The 23,072-nt window shown below is 36.7% G+C and overlaps 1 protein-coding gene and 1 long non-coding RNA gene across 11 annotated transcripts; one reads left to right on the top strand and one right to left on the bottom strand.

Moving 5' to 3' along the window:
- Window positions 1-10,453: 10,453 nt before the first annotated feature.
- LOC145136090 (uncharacterized) lies at window positions 10,454-18,524 on the bottom strand. 10 transcript variants are annotated; one of them, XM_079070283.1, is made up of 9 exons: window positions 18,061-18,523; window positions 17,714-17,782; window positions 17,486-17,581; window positions 17,271-17,396; window positions 16,818-16,876; window positions 16,652-16,732; window positions 15,916-16,069; window positions 15,748-15,841; window positions 14,969-15,112 (listed from the first exon to the last, which is right to left on the bottom strand). In XM_079070283.1, exons 6-9 carry the CDS (start codon window positions 16,684-16,686, stop codon window positions 15,075-15,077), a joined length of 321 nt encoding a protein of 106 aa, XP_078926409.1. In that variant the 5' UTR covers window positions 16,687-16,732; window positions 16,818-16,876; window positions 17,271-17,396; window positions 17,486-17,581; window positions 17,714-17,782; window positions 18,061-18,523; the 3' UTR covers window positions 14,969-15,074. The 10 variants fall into 10 exon arrangements, 2 of the variants coding, with proteins under 2 accessions (XP_078926410.1, XP_078926409.1); XM_079070284.1 differs by lacking the exon at window positions 14,969-15,112 and adding an exon at window positions 10,454-10,789 and having other exon boundaries at window positions 16,652-16,876; XR_013720223.1 differs by having other exon boundaries at window positions 15,748-16,022; window positions 18,061-18,522.
- On the top strand, window positions 11,398-14,031 carry LOC145136092 (uncharacterized). The gene is made up of 4 exons (XR_013720227.1): window positions 11,398-12,083; window positions 12,360-12,499; window positions 13,121-13,244; window positions 13,710-14,031. It is a non-coding gene; the product is annotated as an uncharacterized LOC145136092 (long non-coding RNA).
- Window positions 18,525-23,072: the final 4,548 nt, after the last annotated feature.

Genomic DNA, 23,072 nt, shown 5'->3' with positions numbered 1-23,072 from the left:
TTCGTCCCGAAATTCGAACATAGAATACAAATCATGGATTAGAAAAGAGATGAAGATACTTCTGTTTCATCTGATCTTCGCGCTCCCAAGTGAATTCAGGTCCCCGCTTGGCATTCCAGCGAACCTTCACTATCGGGATGCGACTTTGTTTCGTTCGTTTGATCTCTCTATCCATGATTTCGATTGGTTCTTCCACAAAGTTTAGGTTCTCGTTGATCTCAATCTCGTCGAGAGGAATCGTAAAGGTTTTGTCGGACACGCATTTCTTAAGATTCGAAACGTGGAAGACAGGATGAATGTTGCTTAGTTCTTGCGGTAAACGAAGTTTGTAGGCTACGGGGCCGATTCTAGCGAGGATCTCGAAGGGTCCTATGTATCTTGGATTTAGCTTTCCACTCTTACCAAAGCGTATCATGCCTTTCCAGGGTGAGACTTTTAGCAGGACACGGTCTCCAACCTGGAACTCCAAGGGTTTTCGTCGTTTATCAATGTAGCTCTTTTGTCTATCTCGTGAGGCCTTAAGTCGTTCTCGGATTTGTACAATCTTTTCTGTGGTTTCGCAAATGATTTCTGGACCAGTGAGATTGCTGTCAGGGACTTGCCCCTTGACTAGCTGCGTGTCGCCCACCTCATCCCAGCACAGAGGGGATCTGCACTTGCAGCCATAGAGGGCTTCGAAAGGCGCAGCCTTAATGTTGGTGTGGTAACTGTTGTTGTAGGAAAACTCGACCAAGGGCAAATGGGTGTCCCACGACTCACCGAAGTCAATGACATATGCTCTCAACATGTCTTCCAAGGTCTGGATGGTTCTCTCACTCTGCCCATCTGTCTGAGGATGGTAAGCTGTGCTCATATCTAGCTTAGTTCCAAGAGCCTTCTGTAGTGACTGCCAGAACCTTGAAGTGAACCTACTATCTCGATCAGAGATAATGGACACAGGCACACCATGCAGTCGAACTATCTCTCCGATGTAGATTCTCGTGAGTCTCTCCATTTTGAAGTTTTCCTTGATTGGCAGGAAGTGGGCGGATTTAGTTATTCGGTCGATAATTACCCAAATGACGTCATGCCCACTCGGAGACTTGGGTAGTTTGGTGATAAAATCCATAGTAATTCTCTCCCACTTCCACTCAGGTATCTCCAGCTGGTGGAGTAGACCTGAGGGCTTCTGATATTCGACCTTCACCTTGGCGCACGTCAGACACTTGCTCACGAAGGTAGCGATCTCTGCTTTCATGTTCGGCCACCAATATAGTTTCTTGAGATCGAGGTACATCTTGTCCGAACCTAGGTGGATGGAGTATCTAGTATTGTGAGCTTCGTTCATTACAACCTCTCTGTAACGACCGAACTTTGGGGTCCAGATCCGGTCCATGAAATAATAGACTCCGTCTCCCTTGATCTCTAGGTTCTTTTCCATTCCTCTCAGGGCTTCACCCGGCATGTTCTCTGGTTTCAAGGCTTCCAACTGAGCCTCCTTGATTTGCGCGGATAAATGGTATTGGATATTCATGGTTAGTGCCTTTACTCAATGACCTGAGTACTCCTTCCGGCTGAGGGCATCTGCCACCACCTTGGCCTTGCCGGGATGGTAGCAGATTTCGCACTCGTAATCGCTGAGTAGCTCAACCCATCGCCATTGTCTCATGTTCAGCTCCTTCTGATCGAAGATATGCTGCAAACTTTTATGGTCAGTGAAGATAGTTCACTTGGTTTCGTAGAGATAATGTCTCCATATCTTCAATGCGAAGACCACTGCTCCCAATTCCAGGTCGTGCGTAGTGTAGTTGACTTCGTGTGCTTTCAACTGTCTTGAGGCATAAGCAATGACTTTTCCCCGTTGCATGGGCACACAGCCTAGGCCCTGATTGGATGCATCACAGTAGACAACGAATTCCTCCGTCCCTTCGGGCAGAGACAAGATAGGTGCGCTGCATAAGGCCTGCTTCAACGTTTGGAACGCAGTGTCTTGCTTCTCACTCCAACAAAAGGGTACGCCTTTCTGAGTCAGAGTGGTTAAGGTTTTGGCAATTATGGAGAAATTCTGGATAAATCTGCGATAGTAGCCAGCGAGACCCAAGAATTGACGGATTTCTGTGGGTGTCTTCGATGCTGACCAGTTCTCTATCGCTTTGATTTTGGAGGGGTCCACGTGTATGCCTTCCTCGCTTACCACGTGACCTAGGAAGGTTACTTTGCGAATCCAGAATTCGCACTTGGAGAATTTCGCGTATAGCTTCTCCGCCCTTAGGGTTTCCAGCACCGATCTCAAGTGCTGTCGATGATCTTCCTCACTTCTGGAGTAGACAAGTATATCGTCGATGAACACGATTACGAACTTGTCCAGGAAAGAACGACACATCCGATTCATCAGGTCCATGAATACCGCCGGTGCGTTGGTTAGACCGAAGGACATCACTACGAATTCGTAGTGACCATACCGAGTCTGGAATGCTATCTTAGGAACATCACTCTCATGGACTCGTAGCTGATGGTACCCTGATCTTAGGTCTATTTTGGAAAAGTAGCTGGCTCCTTGAAGTTGATCGAAGAGGTCGTCGATTCGAGGAAGAAGGTAACGGTTTTTGACGATGAGTTTGTTTAGCTCTCGATAATCGATGCACATCCGAAAGGAACCATCCTTCTTTTTCACGAACAAGATCGGGGCTCCCCAGGGTGAGGAACTCGGTCTGATGAACCCTTTGATGAGCAGCTCATTGAGCTGACTGGATAACTCCTGCATTTCTGCCGGCGCTAGTCAGTATGGGGATTTAGCTACGGGGGTAGCTCCGGGGACTAAGTCGATGCGAAACTCGACTTGGCGTTCGGGAGGGATTCCCAGAAGATCTTCGGGAAAAACATCGGGAAAGTTGCAGACTTCGGGGATGCTCTCGAGGTCTTTAACTTCCTGCTTCTCGTTAATGACATGGGCTAGGAATGCATAACACTCCTTTCGCAGGAGTTTCCGGGCTTGGATGCATGAAATGATACGGAGGTTCGAACTGAGTTTATCGCCGTAAATCACGAGAGTTTCATCAGAGGAGAGATTGAGGCGGATAGCTTTTTCGTAACAAAGGATATCAGCATGATTGGGGCTCAACCAATCCATTCCGATGATGACATCGAAGCTTTTTATGGAGACTGGCATAAGGTCGATGGGAAAATAATGATCGTTTAGGGTAAGAGTACAGCCTACATATATATCATTAGTGCTCTCTTTCTCACCGTTAGCCATCTCGACGGTAAATGTTTCAGTTAATGGTTGAGGCTTATGCTTAAGAAGATGTTTAAATGCATGGCTATCAAAACTTCTCTCCGCACCAGAATCGAAAAGAATGCATGCATAAGAGTTGTCGAGGAGGAACGTACCCGAAACAACAGTGGGATCAGCGACTGCCTCTTCTTGACCCATCGTTAGCACTCTCCCCGTGCCACCTGCTGTTGTTGCCTTGGGGCAGTTTCTCTTGAAATGCCCGACTTCCCCACAGCCATAACAGGCTTGACCGACACCTGCTCCAGATGCCTGATTGGTTGGTGGTACTGGTGTTTTGCAAACTCGAGCTGTGTGTCCCTTTTTTCCACAGCTGGTGCATGACATTTCTCGGCATGGGCCGGGGATGCGATGATGATAGTTGCATTTGCTGCACCAAGGGAGGGTACCAGTATATCCACTGGTAGGTGCTTGAGTGGCAGGAGCAGCGTCAGGAGTAGTAGCAGCGTGGACTGCCACCGTTAGCTAGCTCAGGAGCGGTTGCCACTTTATCAAGATCAACTCCGTGATCTATGAGAGTTTGCGCCAGACATTTAGCGCTGTCAAAGGTGTTTGACCTAGCAGTCAAGACATTTCCTTTGGTGGGTTGTGTCAGTCCCCAAATGTATCTCTCTATCTTCTTGCTTTCCGGGGTGACCATTCCCGGGCAAAGTAGCGCTAGGTCTTCAAACCTAGAAGTGTAGGCAGCAATGTCGGATTCCTTCATCCTTAGGTTCCAGAGTTCGTGCTCTAGTTTCTGCATTTCGCCTCTTGGGCAATACTCAGCTAGCATGAGTTCCTTTAAACTTTCCCAACCCATAGCATTTGCCACTGGCAGGGTTAGGGATTTGACCCGACCATTCCACCAGGTCAGTGCCCTGTTGGCGAAAGTGCAAGCGGCGAATTTTACTTTGTTGGCTTCAGAACAGGAACAAATTTCGAAAATGGACTCGATTTTCTCTAACCATTGAGTCAGGGCAATGACACCTCCTTTGCCGTCGAAAGATGTGGGTTTCGCGTTCATGAAGTCCTTGTAAGAGCAGTCCTTCTGGTGTCCCTGACCACCTTCTTGATTTTGGGGATGAGTACCGCTTCCTTGCCCACCAAATCCGCCAGAATTCATCTATGACATCGCGGCAGCCACAACAGCAGTAACAGCTGCCTGGAACATAGCGGGATCGAACTGAGGGGGCGGTGGTGGTGGTGGAGTGTTATCATTTCTTCTGATGGGTCTTTTTCGGGGAGGCATCTTGTTCTAAAAACAACCAAGAAGAAGAGGATGGTAAGTCCTCAAGATATATGAAACAAAATATATCTCGTACTGATAATAAAGTGTTCTACCAAGCGATAAGCAAAGAAAGGTTACTAATGCAAGTAAGTTATCGCTAAGAAACGAATAGGTAGCAACACTAAAAATGAATTTCTACAATGTATTCGGCTCTGGCTAAAATACTCCTACAGTATTTTAAGTTGCATGTTTTGTTCTTTTGATACCTTGTTGAATGGATACTGGGTAAGTTTTAGGCCTGTTGAGACACCAAAGTCACTCCCAAGCACATGTTGGTCATGTCTCGAATAAATATAGTTGATCAGGCTATATTGACCCTAGACATGATTACATAACTGCCCAGGTTTAACTGCAGTGTTCAACATCCAAAATACTTTTGTTTTGTTCTACTCATGATATTGTTTCTGGTATGTAGGGATACTTGTATACTTTTTGTAAAAATACTTATATTTTTAAAAGTATACTTTTAGTTCAGAGTACTTCGGCCCCTTAGTGTTTATAGTTGTATACCATGTAAGGTTCGGTATACTTAGTTCACTATAAACAATAGCTCTGATACCAATCTGTCACACCCCGAAACCGATGGCAGAAACGTTCCGGGGCGGAGGACGTCATGTGTAGTATCACAACAGTTGTATCATAGTAAGCGAAGTAAACACAAACATTACATTATAATATGAGTATTTACATTGTTCAAAAACATGGTTTATACATATCAGTAAATATACCAAAAGTAAAAGACATGACTTCAGAATGTTCCGTCTTCTCCAAAAGTCGGCAGGAGTACCTGTCTATTGATGCCCTGAGAATACAATCAGTTTTAAAATATCAGCATAAAGCTGGTGAGTTCATAAGCGTTTAGTTCTGGTAAAAGAAATGTTTCTTTGATCCTTTGAAAAGTGTATCCCAAGAAAATCCTATATTTTCTTATGAAAGAGGTTTGATTATCCATTAGTTATATGTTAAACAGCCTGATTATGAAAAGTTAAGTTATCCCAGGAAAATCCTATATTTTCCTTAAAAGTTGATAGTTGGATATCGATTCTGAAATGAGGTGTACAAGTATCTACCATACTTGTATCGTTAGATGTAGTTTTCTTGAAAAAACCCTGTTTACTCTCTGTGAGATGTACTAGCCTTATTACATAAATAAAACTAATAAAGAAGTAGGTAGTGAACTAGATCCTAAGGGTATTATCCATACCCTCTAGTAATCAAATCGATTATTACTTTGAGGTTAGTTCACTTGATTCATTATTACCAAAGTAAATCTCTGTTATCTAGGTTGCGAGTTTTATAACCATACATTAAACTAGATATGGCACGTAACGGGGCCAATATATTTTATGACTTTATCACCCCAGGCATGGCTGCCTAACTGTAGCTAGCAGTTTAGGTGCGGGATAGTCAGTCCCGTATAGATCTATACACAATAGTCACACTCTCCCTACAAGAGATTCTGGTTATAAGAGTTAGTCCTACACACACGAAATCCGGTGGAGTGTTACCAAGGACATGTCTCCAATCCTAAAATAACAAACTTACAAGTAATAGTATCGAAAATCTTGTTTATGGTTTGTATAAATCCTTTATAAAATATCACATTTTATGATAAGATTTACAAATTCCTTGCTTTAGTTTTGAAAAATGTTTCTACGAGTTGATTTCTTAATCGATTGGTAAAACGGTTTTCTGAGTTAAAAGCATATTGAACATATAATTATTTAAACAAAATAATATACTTGAGCACAAGTTTCCTTGTACTTTTGCTTGTATTCCCCCCTGAAAATATAAAAAAACTCAGAAAAAGCGTAGGGGTATGAACTCACCAGCTTTATGCTGATATTTTAAAACTGCTTGTATTCTCAAGGCATCAATAGATAGGTACTCCTGCCGACTTTTGGAGAAGATGGAACGTTCTGAAGTCATGTCTTTTACTTTTGCTATATTTACTGATATGTATAAACCATGATTTTGAACAATGTAAATACTCATATTATAATGTAATGTTTGTGTTTACTTCGCTTACTATGATACAATTGTTGTGATACTACACATGACGTCCTCCGCCCCGGAACGTTTCCGCCATCGGTTTCGGGGTGTGACACAACATATGCACCCTATTATCTCTATAACCCTCTATCTCTGTTAGTCATATGTTGTCCCCTCTGTGTGATTGAAAGAGATCCGACCTGGGACACAACATATGCACCTATCTCTAAATCTGTCTTCCTCCTTAATAATTGTTTACTCACCTAAAGTAAGGAGTTCTTTGGAAGTTCTTGATAACCAGGGTATATCGGGAAGTGGGGAACACGTTCTAGTGCAACTAAAATTGAACCATTTAATAGGTTGTCTGTAGCTCTTGCTGCTTAATTTAAGTGGACAACAATACCCGTGGTCGTCGTCAGCTGAATGGTATATTTGGAAAAGTTTGTCAATATTCTTCGTGTTTAAGTGGACCACAATACCAGCAATTGACCAGATCTATTCATGAAGGTGAAGGTACTGATAAACAGAGCTAAGGCTGTCTAACAACTTTGATCCCAAATATTTTTGTTTTTGTTAAATTTGTTCATAGTTTTCCTCTATGCACAAATTTAGGGGGAGAATTAAAAAAGAATTCAAAAATCAAACAAAAATCAGAAAATTAAAAATCCAAAAATAGTGTTATTTTTGTTTTATTTCTTGTTCAGAAAAATCAAAAATCCAAAATATTTTTGTTTCTGTTTTTATTTTTCCAGAAAATATAAAAAAATTCAAAAATATTGTGTGCTAAGTTTTCTTTTAGTTTTGTTTTGTCTTGAAAAGTGAATTCAGATGTGGATGAAACTCATGGAGTCTGTGTCGAAAATTTCTGCGCCAAGGCTTCGTTCGTGATCATCGAAGAATTCTCATTCGAAGGAGCAAGAAATGAAGATTATTCTTTCAACATTCAATTTTTCAACCACCCCAGAAGCAAGGTGAAGCTGACTTGAAGATCGTGTGAAAGATTGCATTGAAGCCTCCTCAATCAATTTGCTGCTATCTTTGTACCTGCTGAAGTGATCCAGGAAATTCATTCTCTCTAATATTCTCTCTGAAGATTCTCAAGCTGAATGCGCTATCTTTCAAGAATCAGTACAAGAAGCCTCCTCACTCAATGTGCGTTCAATGTCAAATTTTGAAGAAAAGCCCAACTGCTCAAGATGAAGTCATTTATTGAAGATTCATCAAGTTCATCTTGAAGTTGTGAAGAAATCGAAGATAAACGTTGAAGCCAAGCTCCCAATGAAGATTGACTAGAAAATCCAGCTACTTTTTAGGGGGAGCTTGTTGGGTCAATTAGAAAAGAAAGCTATAAACCAAGGGGGAGATTGTTGGGTCAAAATTTGGTTTATACTTTACTTTTCTAGGCGTTAATAGTTTTTGGTCATGTAATATGTTTTTGCAGTTGTATTTACGGCCAGGATGGGTGTTTACGGCCGTGAACGGGTTCACGACCGTAAACCCATTCACGGCCCATGTGTCATATATATAGATGTTACGTGGGTGAGGAGTGAATGGCTAGATGATCTTACGTGTGTGTATTCTAAGGTGTTCTAGAGAGAGAAAGGAGATAAGGTGCATGTGTGTGTCAATCTTGTGTATTGTTCATCATTCCAATATTGAATACATCATAGATTCTTATTATTCATATTCTCCTTCTTCTTCATTAGATCTGACATCATCCATTTGATTGGGATTCCGCACCATCAAATGGATCTGATTGATACACAAGCAAATTGGGGACTTACACTATTATCTTCAGCCTCCATCCCTTTAAACCCTAGAAACAAAACCCTAGCCCCCATTTGAGTGGGTTTTGAGCTTTTGGTGGTATTTTATGCATTTTAGTGTTCACAAAAGAAAATGGAGTTTCTTGGAGAAGTGTGTGATTGCTTGAAGCTGTTGTATCCAGGCTTTATGCACCTTGATGTATCTTCTGGAGGTATAAAGTTTCTATCTTGATGAATCTATTCTTATATCTTGTTATGACATAATTTCATAAGCTTTTTGTCCCAAAGTTTGGATCTTTGTGAGTATGGAGTACTCTAGAGCATATTAGCGTCCTTTCTGAGGTCTTGGAGTGTTATGAGTCATAAAAATGTTTTCTTGATCGTTTCCATAGAACCATGCAAGAGTTAAGTGGTTTTGAGTGTTGTGAAAGTAAGGATTTTGGAGATTTAGCCCTCTTTAGCCATGCAAAGGCTTAAAGATTCCAACTTTATGGTTTAAGACATCATTTAAGGTCAAAATAAGTGTTTGGATGCTTTTGTCTTAAACATTAAGAGCTTATTTCGGATTTTTGGGTCCCTGATGAGTACGTTGGGCGTACGTAGGAAGTACGCTCAGTGTAATGCTGTTTTTGTGCATAGACGGCTTGTACCTTATGCTTCGTGGGTGTGTACGCGAGGCGTACCCTTCTGGTATGCGGGGCGTACTCCCCAATAAGTCTATTTTGGACCTTTCAAGGTTTGGGCCTTGTTGGGCCATTGGACTTCTGTTTTTGGGACATTGATAAACTTAGGGTTTTCTTGGAATTATTAGGGATTTGGGAAGATGGGCCATATTGGGCCTTGGGATGCTATTAGGGATTTGGGCCCAATTGGGAAGATGAGCCATATTGGGTCTTGGGATGCTATTAGGGATTTGGGATTTTTGAGTAAATGGGTAGGGCCTTGGTTTTGGTCCAAGTAAGAAAAGGATAAAACGGTCTTTTGCCCTTTAGGAAGTTGAATTATGGAGTTGGCCTTGGATTTTGGGTTATCAAGTTAATTATTATTTAAAGTTGTATTTATTTTTAGTTGGTCGAGGTTAACCAGTTCAGCGACCCGAGTAGTTATTTGGTTAGCAGCAGACTGAGGTGAGTATTCCTTCGCAATATCCGTGGGTTAAAGGCACCAATGCCGACGCACTAGTTTATGATGTAGTGTGATGATTGTCTTTGTGACAAATGTCAGTTATGCTTGTATTTTCTTGATGACTTTGTGATTTTTGTTATGATATTATGTGGTAGTAGTAGGGGTAAAATAGACCTGATATCCCGTTGGAATAGACCGAAGGGGATTGCAAGCACCCAGATTTGCTTGATAGTATCCGGTTGAAATAGATCGAAGGGGTAGAAAAGCACTCGGATATGCTTGATAGTATCCGATTGAAATACACCGAAGGGGTAGGCAAGCACCCATATATGCTTGGCAGTATGTTGGTTTAGTATGTGGTATTCTGAGGGAACTCACTAAGCTTTGTACTTACAGTCTTCAGTTTATGTTTCAGGTACTTCCAGTTCGAAGGGGAAGGGCCTGACTTGATCGCACCGCATCACCTTATGATTTCCGTACATAGTGATTTTGGGAACTTGTACTCTGATAACATGTTACTATGATACTCTTTCGACGATTTTGATAACCGTTTTCACATTAATACACTTTTGAATGTTTGGAAATACTAAGTGGTGTTTTATGGTTGAATTAAAAATGAAATTTTTACCTCATAATTTTTGAATTTTTACCTCATAATTTTTGGGACGTTACAGTTAAACTTTCTAATTTTATATTACTGAATTTATTTATATAAATGGTTTTAGTTTTAAAATCACAATTATAGTACACGACTTTACCGGTTTGGTGTCACTTACATTATTTGATCGTGACGCAAAGATACTTCTTGAAGAAACTGCACAAGAGTTGTTTCAAAATTTTAGTGAGGTTATCGATATTAACTTCATTTTCATAAAACTAATTTTAACTTTTTGTTTACCTAATTTTATAACCGTTCATTTTTTAGGAGAGTAATATGGAGATTTATTCATTTGCTTTGAATGCACTTTTGGATAAAAAGTTGGCGTTCAAAATTCAAATTTCAATAGATAATTTGAAGAACAAAGTTGATGGTTATGAAATCTCAAAGTTCAATGATAATAATACAATCATTGCTCAATTGGAAAAAAATTAACATCAAATAGGTAACATACAAATTTATTTCTACATTTAGAATTTATTTCTACATATAGGATGCTCTTTTCGCTTATTGTTTTTTTGTTATACAATCCTCATCATTGGACTCAGATGATTATTGAGGATAAAATCAAACGTACTATCTTACCACCACCAAATCATTTGAGATTGTTACCGCCAACAACTACTTCAGTCAAGTAGCCTATTGAGATTGTTACCACCACCGAATCATTTAAATGGTCTTCTTTGAAAGATGGTGTTACTGCTCCTTGCCTGAAGATCCCAAAAATGGAAAAGATCGAATAAGTTTAAGCCATGCGTCATTATTTGACATTTTAGTTTGAAGACTTTTTTATTAGTTTTTATTATTTGCTTATGGATTTGTTTGAAAAGTAATTTGTTTTGTTTTTGAAGTTTATGTTTGTTTTCATTTATTTCTCATAAATTTTCTTTTTAAATTATAATGCAATATCTATAGACGTTTCTATGTTTTTTAATCCATTTAACGCGGATTATAATAATGTGTGTGTATATATATATATATATATATATATATATATATATATATATATATATATATATATATATATATTATAAAGGAAATCTTACTATTTCTAAAAATAGATTGAATATAATAATATAATTTTTTAAGACGTTCAAACCAGTAAGCTAATAATACAAGTAACCATCAATAAAATAATATATATTTTATTAAAATCGTCCAAGTAATAATACAAGAGATAGAAGTATCTAATACATAATAAATTTCATACTCCACCACTAAACAAATCTTATATTTATTCTCATCTCTAGCGGGTTTTGAATCAGCCTCATTTAATCCCTATAAACAAGGAGTCCTTTGTGGTAAACTTCTCACGCCCCTCGTATCGGCATCTTCCCCCGCTTTTTTGAGAAGTTTGAATTAATCCCCCTTAAAACATAAATCTAAATGGGTCCTCAGTCCCCTCTCACTTCTTAAGACCATGTTCCTTTCACAAAACCCTACGCTCTCACCATTCCCTCGTTATTCTTCAGCCAAACCCTTGATACCCACCTTCTTTGTTAATGTCACCTCCTGCCATCACCTTAATCACCTCCATCAGCCACCATTAAAACCCGCAAAACCATCTCCTCCCTTGCGCCAATTCCATCCACCGCCACCATTCACCATCTCTATCTCTCTCTGTCTACGAATACACCAAGAAATCACCCCCGTTGTCTCCACTAACGCAAAAACACACCACCATCACAAAATCATACATCTTCCAAAAGAGTCATCGCCTCCATTTTCCACCATCTAAGTTCGGTTACAACTGAATAGCGTACACCGAGTTCCATCTAAAACCCTAAACTCAGATGATGATGATTCTGATTACAAGGCGGCGACGATTTCGATTACAAGAAACCAAAAGAAATCATGAATCGATGTTTTTTGATTACGCAAATCAACGATTCCTACTCCGCTTTCTCCTTTGCTTGCCTCGGAAGTTGAGTCACCGTTGGGTTTAAAAAAGTGAGGTTCAAAAAAATTCCCAGCCTATAATCTCTTTCTCCTAATCGGTTTCAGGTTATAGATTTAATCCTTTACCTCTTCTTTCTATGTCTTCTAAGAAACCCATTATCGCTGCTACTGTTACACCCCTCCCCCCTATCTAGATCTTTTTTGCTTTGCATTTTTGTCATCAGGTTAATCGAATATTGTTGAAATTGTGTTCAAAATAACAAGAATATTATCATGTTTAGTTTTTGTAGTGTAAAATAAGGATGTCTCTATGTTTATTTGTGAGTTTATTTAGAGGGAATAATCTAACTTTTTTCATATTGGTTGTGTTTATGATTGAAGTGGTGACCAAGGTTTGAAGGAGATGTTGAGATTTTATGATAGGGGTGAATAATATGATCGACCTAGAGGGCGTGTTGGTGAATTTGCGAATTTGCTGGCAGTGAGGGCGGAGTTCTGATTACCACCCTACTTTTAAAAGGGTGATTCCATAATATTTCTTTCTGTGAATATATTTGCATTAGCTTTACTCAATTGTGGTACTTCGGCCATGTTTTGTAGTTTAGTATTTTGTAGACTATCACTTTGTTCACATAACTGTCTGTATGATTAAGGAAGCAATTTAGTATGATTGAAGCAATTTCTTTGAAATGAGAAACCTATGTCAAGATGTTTAAGAACAGTGGTGAATCTATTTGATTTGAATATTGGCGTAAGGGGACATGCTCCTTGTAGAGAAGTTGCATCATGATGGTGGTTTTATTTACCTCTCACCTTTAGGTGATCATCCCTTCACAAGTTAACTAGTGATAGAAACTCTCTCTCTCTCTCTCTCTCTAATGTTTCTTGGTTTACAAACCTTATGTTCTTTTTCACTGTCTTGATATGCCATTTAGAAATGTTTATTGATCGGTCTGATATTTGGTAAATCTAAATTTGATAATTATCATTTTTGATCTTTCTGAAATTTGGTGAATCTAAAATTGATAATTCCCCTTGTTGATCTATTTGGTAGTATTTTATAAGAGCAATGTCATGTTACCTTTTCGAGCTTAATAGGGTCAGATTCAATGGTACTTATGTATTATGTACCCTTATTGTAGGCACTAGATACTTTGCAAAAAATATAGGTGGTATCACATGAAAAAGGCGAATCCATAGCAACAAGTTTAAAAAAAAGGATTGCCAGGGTGACAGGGGCGAGAAAACATCGACATTTATGAAGCAGTAAGTACATACTACATATATTTTAAAGGATTTTTTTGTAATCTTTGGTCGGTTTAGTAATTGTCTATTTTACGGGATTTTTTTGTAATCTTTGGTCGGTTTAGTAATTGTCTATTTCAATGATTTTTTAAAAGTATTTGAGAAAATGATGACACATTTGGGTAAAATAGAGGGAAACATAAAGGTTTACAACATGAACTAACAACTTACTTTCATAGGATGCCATTTCTTCTGTGGAACCCAAATGTACCTAATAAGGCCATTTTTGTCAAAAAGAAACAACTTCTATGTCTTATTAGCTACAAACATTTAGCTTATCAACTTTTTTTTAGCATTTGTGTTTGTTCTAATAATATTTTTTGTAATTGTTATATTTACCTATTTTCCCTAGGGTTGATATTTCAACAGGTGAAGTAGATGATGACAATTATGTTGACAACTAACGTTTTTTACTTTTACTTTCAGCAATGTGATGAGAGCCAAAATCGACTCCACCAACAATTGTAGTGCACTAGAAGTTGGGAAAATAAATTGGTAGATTTCTTCCTTTAGAGTTTGGTTTTGGTTGATTTTTCACAAAAAAAAAATATAATCTATTGAGTACATGATGTTCTTTGTGAACATGTGCCCTTATACCTTTTTTCATCCTTATTTATCGAGTTTACAATCAAAAGATAACTTGGTAAATCCAAACTGCAAACTTTTTGAAAGTTTGAATTGTATGATGAACGAATTTGGTACCATTACTTCAAATCATTGAGAAACTTTGGTAACCCCATTGGACTTATGATGTAAATTCCCATTAGTTGCATGTTGACTTTAGATTTCAATTTCAATTTTCCTTTTTTTCTTTTATATATTGATGTGTGTTTTTATGTGTAGTTTTAAGGTTATCTACACAACTGTACTCACAGAAAAAGGGGAAAGATAAGTTAGAAAAAGAAAAGGGACAAAAAAAGAGGAAAGTTAGTATTTCCAACAAATCTTTTGGTTTGAAAGGGAACATATAGTTATTTTTTGGTTGCTTATTTATATTTAACCTTACTTTTATTTGTTGGTTTACGTATCGATAAAAATAGGATACACTTAACATCAATAAGAGGCAACGACGACGAAGTCTATACCTCTAATGCGATGTATAAAGAATTGTTGCGCGATTAATATTGTACAATCAACAACTAGGTGGGGAACCCCCGCGTTGCGGGGGTCGGATGCGACAGGTCTTTCAGCAAAATTGAAATATGAACAAAATAACTTTACATAGGGGTAGTTTAGTCACAAAACTGTTAACGATAACAAAAACTATACGTATTTTTTTTGCTAATAAAATTAGTCAATTTTAACCCAAAAAAAAAAAAATTGGATTCGATTTTACACTATATTAGAGTTTTTTTCCTGTTTTTTATAAAATTCTAAATATTCTCCTTTATCACACATAGTGGTATTTGATATCACTATGGAGAGGTATGAGGTAATCAAGTAAATCAAATTTCTCATATGGTTAATCAGGAAGAGATTACCAAGTTTCAAACATTTTAAATGATCCAACTAAAGTTTTTAATTTGTAATTCACTTAAACACATGATTTTATACCTGGTACATGTTTCTAGCAATCATTCATTTTATACCTAGTACATGTTTCCACAATATGCAAATCAAAGTATCCACTTTACTGTGATATGATTCTTATTAGTTTTATAGTACCTATAGTAAAGAAGAATTAATTAGGAGCAAACTTTTTTAGCATAACAAAAATCTCATTACGTCCGCAGAACATAGAATGTACTTTCAAATTTGATTTAGAAAAACACAAAGAAAATTATTAGCATCCTACTCGCCGTAAAAAAATGAAACTGAACTTCTATCACCTGTATAATTCAATAATTCAGAGATGATTTCAGCGTATTATTATCCAATGTTGGCAAAGGAATAAAAACCAAATGCAAAGTATATCACTATTTACTCAATTTACTACTTAAATATATTCAACAACATTTTGAGTTCAAAACCGTTAAAATCAAAAAAAGATTAACTATAAAAACGGTATGCAAGAGCTGTGTCATCCAAAATTGTTAAATTCAAATTTTTTTAAGTATAAAAACATTATGCAAGGGCAGTTTCGTCCAAAACTGTTAAAATAAAAAAAAAAACCTATAAAATTAGTATGCACGGGCACTTTGGTCTAAAACTGTTAAAAACAACTTTTTTAAGTTTAAAAACAATATGCATGGGCAGTTTGGTCCAAAAATCTTAAAATCAAAATTTTTAACTATAAAAACAGTATGCAGGGGCAGTTTGGTCCAAAAATCTTAGAATAAAAAATTTGTAACTATAAAAATAGTATGTAGGGGCAGTTTTCAAATACATTTTGGTAAATAGTTCTGTAACTATAAAAACAGTATGTAACATATAAAATATATAGGTGTGAAAACAGTATGCTACAGATAATTACCATACGAAGGAAATAGTGTTTACAAAGAATAGAAGAGTGTTAGGAACGTACTGGTCTTTGAATCTAGCAAACCAATTGCGCCGGCAAAGCAGAATTCAACGGAGAAGGCAAACGTAGGTGTGGTTTCCTGTTGATGTCCTCCAATCTGTAGCAATCGATTCCAAAACTTTGTTAATACACCCGATGAGGCTGATCTAAAACCGATTGATCTGAAACTACCTGATTTGAGTGGATAAAGAATCCGTCAGGAAAAAAAATCCCGGATTCCCAGACACCGCTATCACCGGCATCGGAGACACCACCGCATAAAAAACAAACAGACGTAGCTTTGGTGGTGTAGGCGACATGCGACGGAGGTGAACAAAAAAAAGAACTTACAAAAACTTCAAATGAGGACCAGAATTTCAAAAGACAAACTTTTTGGGACCAAAAATGCAAAGAAAAATTTTTAAGGACCAGAAATGAAAAAAAAATGGAACGAAAACTGCAAAAGAAAATAAAGACCAAAATTGCAAAAGAAAACCTTTAGAGACGAAATTTGCAAAAAAAAAAAAAAAAAAAAAAAAGAGCTATAGTAGTAGTTTTTTCGTTTTTTTTAATGTTTCATAATGATTTTGGTCCCTTAATCCCTAAAAGACCATTCTGCCCTTAATTCTGCCCTTGGGACAAAACCCGAAGATATAGTGTGTCACTTGGAAAAATGGTCAATTTAAAGCTATTAACAGCCGAGTAGATTTGATTAACGATTCATGGACCAAAATTTCCAAAGCAAGGTTGGTTTCATGCCAACTTTGTTTTACAGTTTTGCTACAAACATAATTACACAATGGCAAATAGATCATCAATATTAATACAAAATAAGTATAATTTATAATCAATCTAATTTTAACAAATAAAAAAGAAAACATCACATACATCAGGTATATACTCTCATTTACAGACAATTTATGGTTACCTGAGCAAAAGGAATGCAGTTGTTCCCAGGTACATGGCCACTTCTTATTCCCTATCTAGGCTCAGCTGCAACACCATCAAACTTGAAAACAAATCAAAATTCAAAAAAACACCATTAAAGTTCATAATATAAAATTTAAAATCATTAACTATGACACTTTTTACACCTGGCCTTTGACCAAGCATCTACATGTTGATGTGTTAGGTCTTCTGTGTTCTTTTTAACCTGAAACAATCAATAACAGCAAATACGTCATAAAATGGGCCCAAAAAACAAACTGAAATGAATTAAAAAAAAACCGCAATGAAATTTAATCCAACAAATAAAAAAAAACTTTTTGGAAAACAATATAGAATGACAACATCCTTTGGATTGATAGCAAATTGAGCTCCCCTATAAATGAAATATAAAATAAAATAGATCTTTTTAAGGTAAAAAGAAGATTGAGATTTTAAGAAGAGATTCGCATCCATGTTTGGTTCACGTGAGTTGTAAGAAGATGAGTTTCCCACATAAGTTGATTGCCTAATCCAAAAAACAATTCAGAGAACTTAAACAAAAAATCAAAAATGTGAATTTACTAAAATGCCCTTGAAGGGTAAAAAGATAGATATATCACCTTGTTAGTTCTTCATCTTGCACAACAGGGAATGGAGCAGTTTTTGAGAAAAGCAAACTGTGGTTACTAATTCCAGCTATACCAAGAGACTCAAAAAACTTTGTGTGATATTTAAGAGATGCATCCCTATAACAAAAGAAATTGTTTTGAAGAAATTTAATAATTCAAATCACATTGAAAAAAAACCTTATTTTGAATGAATTACATAGTACAACCATTTTGTCTTCACAATCATGCTCTTCATGCAACTGTTGTTGAGTTAAAGAAACATCAAAACCCTGTTTTGGGATACTGAAAAGCTCCCTAAGATCCTGAAATAACAAAACACAAATAAATATATATATATATATATATATATATATATATATATATATATATATATATATATATATATCATTTTCCATAATTTATTAATAGAAAAAAAATAATAAGAAAATACTCACTTGTTGACTGAAATACCGAATTTGCTCTTTGTGTTCAGTAGCACTTCTGAATAAACCCCCTTTGTATATCTGCATCATAAAAGTCGTATCTTTTTCAAACTGAATAAAATAAAATAAAAAAGTCACTAACATCAACAATCTTTAATCTGTCACTGGCTTTGGTGGTACCATCGATCCTCAAGAACTGCACCGGTACTAAAAAGGCGTAGAAAAATTAACGCATAAACCCTAAATACAAATTAAGTTCATATGGCCACCAAAAATAAAGAACAGTAACATGACGAACCATCTGAAGTATGAGGGGTCTACAAACGAAAAGATGATGCAGTGAGGTCGGTGGGATTTACCTGTTCGTTCCGGCGGATAAATGAAGACACCTTAGAATGAAATCGATTTTAAAACCGTCGGCATCAGACCACCTTATGACGAAATCGACATCAAAACACCTTCGATAATTCGTTGTAAGTCCGGGTCTAATGGTTCTGGCCGGGGCTGCTGAGCCGCTTTGCTTGTCGCAGCCAAGCCGACGAACGCTTTGCTTGTCGCAGTCAAGCCGACGAAACCTAAATCGGAAGCTGATCGACGATCATCTTTATCGTCGCTCTAATCCCATCTTGACCAATAATTTGTCTTCATTTCACAGTGGCGCTACAACAAATGCAAACCACATAAGAGGATGAAGCTGGAATGGGAAGATATTGGATAAGGACGCTGGGAAGGATCCAGAAGCGGATAAACCCAAACGATGATAACACCTGTAGGAAAGAATGTAAATATTTTCATAAAATGTCCAGGTAAAAAAAAAACGGAAACAACACATCCATGGGCTATTCTTGCCAAAAAATACATAAGCTCACTATTCATAAAGATGGTCATCTTTAATATATATACTAGATGGGGAACCCCCGCGTTGCGGGGTCGGATGCAACAGGTCGTTCAGCAAAATTGAAATATGAACAAAATAATTTTACATAGGGGTAGTTTAGTCATGCGGGGGTTCCCCACCTAGTTAATATCAATATTAAGTGGTAATACATAAATACACGAGTTAGGTTAGAGAAAACTTTGTTTGATGATTTCGCAAGCAATCCATTTCACATAGGCCAAACATTTCGTACGGGCTCATTACACATGGCCCATTTCATATGTTTCCAAGTGCCTACCCATCACACAAGCCCCACTACAAAAAATGGCAAAACGATATCTTTTTTACCATTTCACATTACACATGGCCCATTTCATTTATTTATTTATTATAACATCCAACTTTCATTTCTTTCTATTACAACATTATACCTTTTAATTTCTTTCTTATTGAGTAAATGTTTTTTAAAAAATACTTACAAAACAAATCTTGTTAGCACATTGTAGTTTGAAAATCTACTCAATCATGGCAACAAAAATTGATTAGTATAAGGATGACATTCCCATAAACAAATAGTTTTTCTAATATACAATGTTGTAATATGGAGATATGAAAGTAAAATGCTATAATAGAAAAATAAAAAATATAAGTATATTGATATTTCTTGCATCAAAAAATTAAGAACAACAACAGAAAATTATGTAATTCACCATTTTAAAGAGCATTTTTTTTTGCAAAAAAATAGATTCACAGTCCCCCAACACATCTGTATCTACCTCTCAAGATTATCTAATACAATTCATGGAAAGGTTCAACTTCCAATGCATGAGGTACAACTTACTATAGCATCAATGCTCTAGATTTTTACCAATTCTAGTCCCCTCGAAAAAAGCAATTATATTCTTATAAGCCTCACTCCATATATCTCATGGAAGTGTTGTATTGATCCTATTCAGCAAGTTCATCCCAAATATGGAATAAAAGGACAAATCGGTCATTTTTTTTTTGATTTTTCCACAATAAATAGTATGAAAAATACTTAAAGCTCATCGTGACCTTGTGGTTGTTCCATTTTCACTGCTTCTAGTTTATCTTGTAGCTCCTGAAACATTCCATACAATCTTTCTCAGGTTATTCTTTTACAATGAGAAGGGCATTTTTGTCTTTTCACAGACAAAATGATGAAAGACATGTGTACCTTGAGTCTTCCTTCTTGGCAAAGGGATGGAGTAGTTAATAACGCCGAGTATCTGCAATTAAATTTTTTATTCACAATTCACAATAAAAATAATAAAATAAATAAATTTGGGGGGGGGGGGGGAGGAGGGGGCAATTAATCTCACATGTTGAGAAAATATGATATGTTGAAAGGGACAATTTTGTAATTTTGTAATCTCAAAACAACGACCATATAATGAGTAAAACTCCTTCTCTGGTCCTGTAATGTCAAACAAAGATAGCATGAAACCTGCATGAATCAAGAAAGAAATTTGAAAATCTGTATTGCGAATCAGTGACCAATCAACCAATAGGAACCTGCAATGTAAACTGAATTCCCGTTTGTTCTGAATGGTTAATTGGAGTCTAAACCCTATAAAATGAATAAAAAAATTGAGAAACATACCAATTCCAGAGTCATGAGTTGCTTACAATCTGTTAACATAAATTACTTGTCCTGTATTCGTGGTTCACCGTCTTGATCTCTACATCTGTTTATGACCATATGCAGGGGCATTTTTAACAAAAACTGTTAAAATCATTATTTTTTTATAAAAAATAAAAGTATGTAGGGAAATAGAAAGAGACTAACTTGGTTTTAATATCTATAACTACCATTTCGTCAATAGAAATAGCCTTTTTTCAGATGTTCCTGCATTAAACATTTTTATAAATAAAAACCAAGTATTAGCCTTTTGTTGATAAAAAAATTTTATAATATACGAAAATGATGTCCTAGGAACTTCCAATCTGCCTGTAAGCAGCACATGCTAACGTGAACATCCCAAGAACTTCCAATCTTCCTGGATTGAGCCTAATAAAAGGAATGGAAGTCACTAATCTATAATTCATCAGAAATTACAAAGTGCAGATAACATATTTGATTCTAGAATCAACAAATATGCATATGAATGTTTATGCTGATGACATAACATGTATGTATGAGGTAATTTGATGTGCAGGAACCCAAATTTCCACAGGCAGACATCAAAACGCAAGTAATTTCAGAATTTATAGTTAGGGTTTACAACTTACCTGTCAAAAGCTTGTCCAGCAGAACGAAAGAGTTGAAGAAATTAGGGCTGAACAATACCGACACAGCGACACAGGGCTGCTGGCTACCTGATGGTCGTACCTATTTGAACAGCAGATGCATTTATACCACCGAAAGCAGTTCTTACACAAGGAAAGCGCACCTGGTCTGGATGATGCGTCTGCCATAGTCAAGAAAAATAAAAGTTCATTCTAAAACCCAAAAGAATGAAATTGTCGACATTACAAAATTACCTTTTTGAGAGGAGTAAGTGACGAAAAGGTCTGAATAGGGTTCCGAATTGGGATAGAAGGGTGCCATCGGCGGCGTTTCGATGAGGAAAGCGTCCGGTGGCGGCGTTTGAGAAGCAGGCGAAAAGGGGATAGAAGCTCCAGTTGGCGGTGACTGCTGGGTTGCTGTCGGTGGCACAAATCAGGAGTCAGTCCCATCGTCAGAACCTAAATCGCAGCCCGGTCGATGGCCATCTGCATCGTGACCACTTCAACCTTTAGGATGCGTCGATTTCATACACCGATGGTGGAAGTGTCGAATTCACATACCGACTGTGGAAGCATCAAAGAAATTCGAGGTTTTGAAGAGCTCAACGGAACGTATCCGGTCCCAGTCCCGTCGTGAGAACCTAAATCGGAGCCCGGTCGATGGTCATCTGCGCCGTCCCGTCTGTAGCTTGGTGAAATCCGAATATGAGTGGATGAGAAAGCGGGTGGGGGGAAGATAAGGCATAACCGGTGGGGAGAGACGCGGGAATGACACATATCAGTCCCATCATTATCTTTACAGGGACCAAATTCCCAATACCACAAACTTTAGTGCCAAAAATCTGAACAACTCAAAATATGAAAACCTATAGGCCATTTTTGCCAAACAATCAAGAAGTTCACTATTCAATGAGTTGGTCATCTTTAATGTATATAAGAATATATAATAATTATTAATCATATGTATGTTGTATTGATTTTGTCTTTTTTTAATTATTATAATCTGATGATTAGAAGTACACAAAGTTGTTATTGAAAATCACAATAAGTTTTAGACAAAATTATATAAATAGTCCCTGTGGTTCCCTAGATTCTTGTTTTTCGTCCCCCAATAAAAACTAATTGCCGAAAAAAAAAGTATTCTACGCTCGCCGCTTTGCGTTGGTAAATGGCTAATATATATATATATATATATATATATATATATATATATATATATATATATACTAGCCGTTTACCCGCACTAAGCGACGAGTGTGAATAATTTTTCGAGAAGTTAGTTTCTATAGACGAATAGTTCTTTTGCCCAAATAGTTTAGTAAATCTAATCAATTATAAATAAGAGTCGTGCTAGTAAAAAAGAAATAAATAAGAAATAAAAATGAAATCTTGATATTCTTTACAAATGTACATGAAGACATGGTTGATCGTGCATTATTAATTGTGCAACAGTTTTTTATCCGCCACATTTGATGTATAGACTTCACTGCTGTTGAATCGTTCATCAACTTCACTAATAATTTTTGTATTGATACATGATATCCTTCTGGATAATACCACATAAAGCTGGCCATGCAAGAAAACCGATTCTGAAAGATAAATACGTACACTTGGAATTGTTTATCTGTGATCTTCATTGATTGTTATCGCAAAACATAATCAAATTGAAAATTGTTTTTTCTTGAGGTTAATTGGGGCATGTCATCTTCGAACATAATGGAATCCTTGTGCAATTATTTACATCAGGAAACATGTTATATTTCAACACAAGTAACTTGTCGACGAATTGACTTTCTCTCGTTGTTTGCTTCTTGAATGAGACATATCATCTTTAGACGGACATAATGGAATCCTTGTACCAATTACTTTCATTAGGAAAAATATTATATTTGAACACAAGTAACTTTTCGACGAATCGGTTTTCTTTCCGTGTTTGTTTGATGTTTGGAAATGTCCCTTTTAAAAGTATGTTGATGTTTTCGATTAAAAATTTAAGTGTGTTGATGTTTTTTTTGTTGAAAAAGAAAGTGTTGTATTGTATTAAAAATAAATTTATGTTATTGATTTTTATAAAAATATTCATTTTTTATTAAAACCAAATTAATAAATCCATAATTATTTGGTAAGATTTATATGGCCATACCTTAAATTCAGAAATTTTTGTTTTTCGCAACCTCAAAATTTTCTTGTTTCTTGCTTCTTGTTCATCGAAAGTTAGTCACTAATTTATTTATTTTTTATTGG

Source organism: Lactuca virosa, chromosome 9, assembly GCF_052849685.1.
Source record: "Lactuca virosa cultivar CGN04683 chromosome 9, Lactuca_virosa_CGN04683_v6, whole genome shotgun sequence".
NCBI classification, from domain to species: Eukaryota; Viridiplantae; Streptophyta; class Magnoliopsida; order Asterales; family Asteraceae; genus Lactuca; species Lactuca virosa.
Note: the sequence above shows the minus strand (reverse complement) of the source record. Positions and strands in the feature narration are given on the sequence as shown.

Coding starts and splice junctions, on each gene's coding strand:
- LOC145136090 (XM_079070283.1), bottom strand. CDS start 16,686: ATGTACCTGGGAACAACTGCATTCCTTTTGCTCAG. Junction 16,070..16,651: donor ACTGCATTCCTTTTGCTCAG/GTAACCATAAAT, acceptor AGTTTTTGTAAG/TTCTTTTTTTTGTTCACCTC. Junction 15,113..15,747: donor TTTGCTAGATTCAAAGACCA/GTACGTTCCTAA, acceptor TGAATTATACAG/GTGATAGAAGTTCAGTTTCA.